Source organism: Mirounga leonina, unplaced genomic scaffold (genome assembly GCF_011800145.1).
Source record: "Mirounga leonina isolate KUSES-001 unplaced genomic scaffold, KU_Mleo_1.0 Mir_53, whole genome shotgun sequence".
Taxonomy (NCBI): domain Eukaryota; kingdom Metazoa; phylum Chordata; class Mammalia; order Carnivora; family Phocidae; genus Mirounga; species Mirounga leonina.
Window position 1 is genome coordinate 38430602 of NW_023270807.1, and position 1804 is coordinate 38432405.

At 52.5% G+C, this 1804-nt stretch overlaps 1 protein-coding gene across 1 annotated transcript in view; it reads right to left on the reverse strand.

Moving 5' to 3' along the window:
• The window catches only part of PHIP (pleckstrin homology domain interacting protein), a 135501-nt gene extending 135141 nt beyond the window's left edge, over nucleotides 1-360 (reverse strand). Inside the window, exons 1-2 of the mRNA XM_034991212.1 lie at nucleotides 177-360; nucleotides 1-61 (exon numbers count right to left, since the gene is read on the reverse strand). The exon at nucleotides 1-61 is cut by the window's left edge and continues 5 nt beyond it. Of these exons, the coding sequence (XP_034847103.1) occupies nucleotides 1-61; nucleotides 177-216 (101 nt within the window). The 5' untranslated portion in view covers nucleotides 217-360. The remainder of the gene's footprint in view (nucleotides 62-176) is intronic.
• Between the last annotated feature and the right edge of the window lie 1444 nt (nucleotides 361-1804).

Consider the following 1804-nt stretch of genomic DNA (forward strand, 5'->3'; position numbering starts at 1 on the left):
ACCTGAGCCGCCTGCTGACAGGGTCCATCTTCCAGGAACCGGGCGATGAGGAAGTAGAGCTCTGCGCGGGAGAGGGGGACGGGGAGACACACAGGCTTAGCGGCCGGGCGGCGGGGGGCGGGGGACCGCGGGCGGAATCGCCCGGTGCCAGCGGCCCCAGCAGCCCCCCGACTTACCCGATCGCAGCTCCGAGAGGCCTTTCCTCTCACAAGACATGTTTATGGGTCACTTCAGGGCCGCCGGCGGGACACCCCGCCGCCGAGGGGAAGCGGGGATGGTGCCGCCGCCTGCCCTATAGCTGTCACTGTGTGTTCACGAGCCCAGCCTCGGCTCCACCATTCAAGCAACGGCGGCGGAGGCGGAGGAGGAGGAGGAGGAAACAACAACTCTCAGGCAGCGGCTACGGCCGCCGCCGCCTCCGCCGCGGATCCCTCCGCCGCAGAAAGGAGTCCGCCGCCTTCGCGGCCCGGGCTTGGCCCCGTCCTCGGCCCGCGCCCCCGCCCCCCGGCGCAAAAAAGGAGTGCCTTCGCCCCCGAGCCCCAGGGCCCCCACACCCAGTGTGGCGAGACCCCTGCGCCCTCCTCCCCGGCCAAAGGTGCGATTTATTTATTTATTTCCAGTCGGAGAAGATGTCGGAGCCGGAGCCGCCGGTTGGCTGAAAGGCGCTTTCTCTGTGGAGGCCGACCGCGGGAGGGAGGGGGCCGGGGACGGCTCCGCGGAGGGATCTGACGCACACGAAGCCGCAGCACAGGCTCTATTCAGCGGCGCTGGCTGGGGCTGAGATGGAAGTTAGTTTCTATGTAGCAGAAATGGGAAACAAATGAAGCAAAACTGCCCAAAGAGGGGAAATGCCCCGAGGATGGGTCTCACTCACACGCGCGCACACAGGCACACACGCAGCGAGCCCTCTCGCGCCGGGCAAACTCGGGATCGCGCGACCCGGCCCGAGTTGAATGATAGTGTTTGGTTTCTGTCTCTTGCCATGTGCATGTGTATAAATGCTGCGGATTGGCATCTGTGTAAGTCTTGTCCTGCGTTATTTCTGCAGCCTATGCAAAGTGTTGTGTAATTTATTGGAGTGCCGTATATTGCAATAGAGGTTCGGCTCTTTTTGTTAAGCGCTTGGCGTTTGCAAGCCCGTTATTTGCTGAAGCCACCTCTGCATATATCTTTTATTATTGCCATTGCCTTAAGCATTTTACGTTTAAAGATGTTTTTTTATTGTTGTACGGGCAAAGCGAACTCCTGATCTGTACTTCAGATACTCTTTTTCCTGGTTACAAAAAGGCTAGTGATGGCTAATTAGGGATTTGGGATTAAAGAACCTTAAAGCTTTTTTAAGTGTTTACAAGAAGGAATAACGTAAACCTGAGAGAAAGGAAAGAACGCTAATATTTATCTCTAACTGATCTGGAGGTAATTTACTGACAGATCAATAACCCACCGAGGGATATTGAAAGAGTATACTACAGTTTAGCCAAGGTGATTAGTGATTAAATAATTTAAATTATCTGTGTATCTTACAGTTGACTTCGTCATGCTAATTAATGGCTTCTAATTTGAGGTGTAAACCATTCTTGTTTACAGTTAATCACGGGAAGACTTCTTGAAAACTGACGAAAAGAGAAAAAATTAATCTTTCGTAAATTAGTATGTAATTACCGGTTTTATATGCTAAATCATACATCTGTGTTTTGCTGATGAGGGTAAGGGCCTTGTTTTTTAAAAAACGAATATGGGTGAAATTAATGGAAACAATGGAAAAAGCCGTTTGTTAGAAAACAAGGACACCAAGTGATATTTA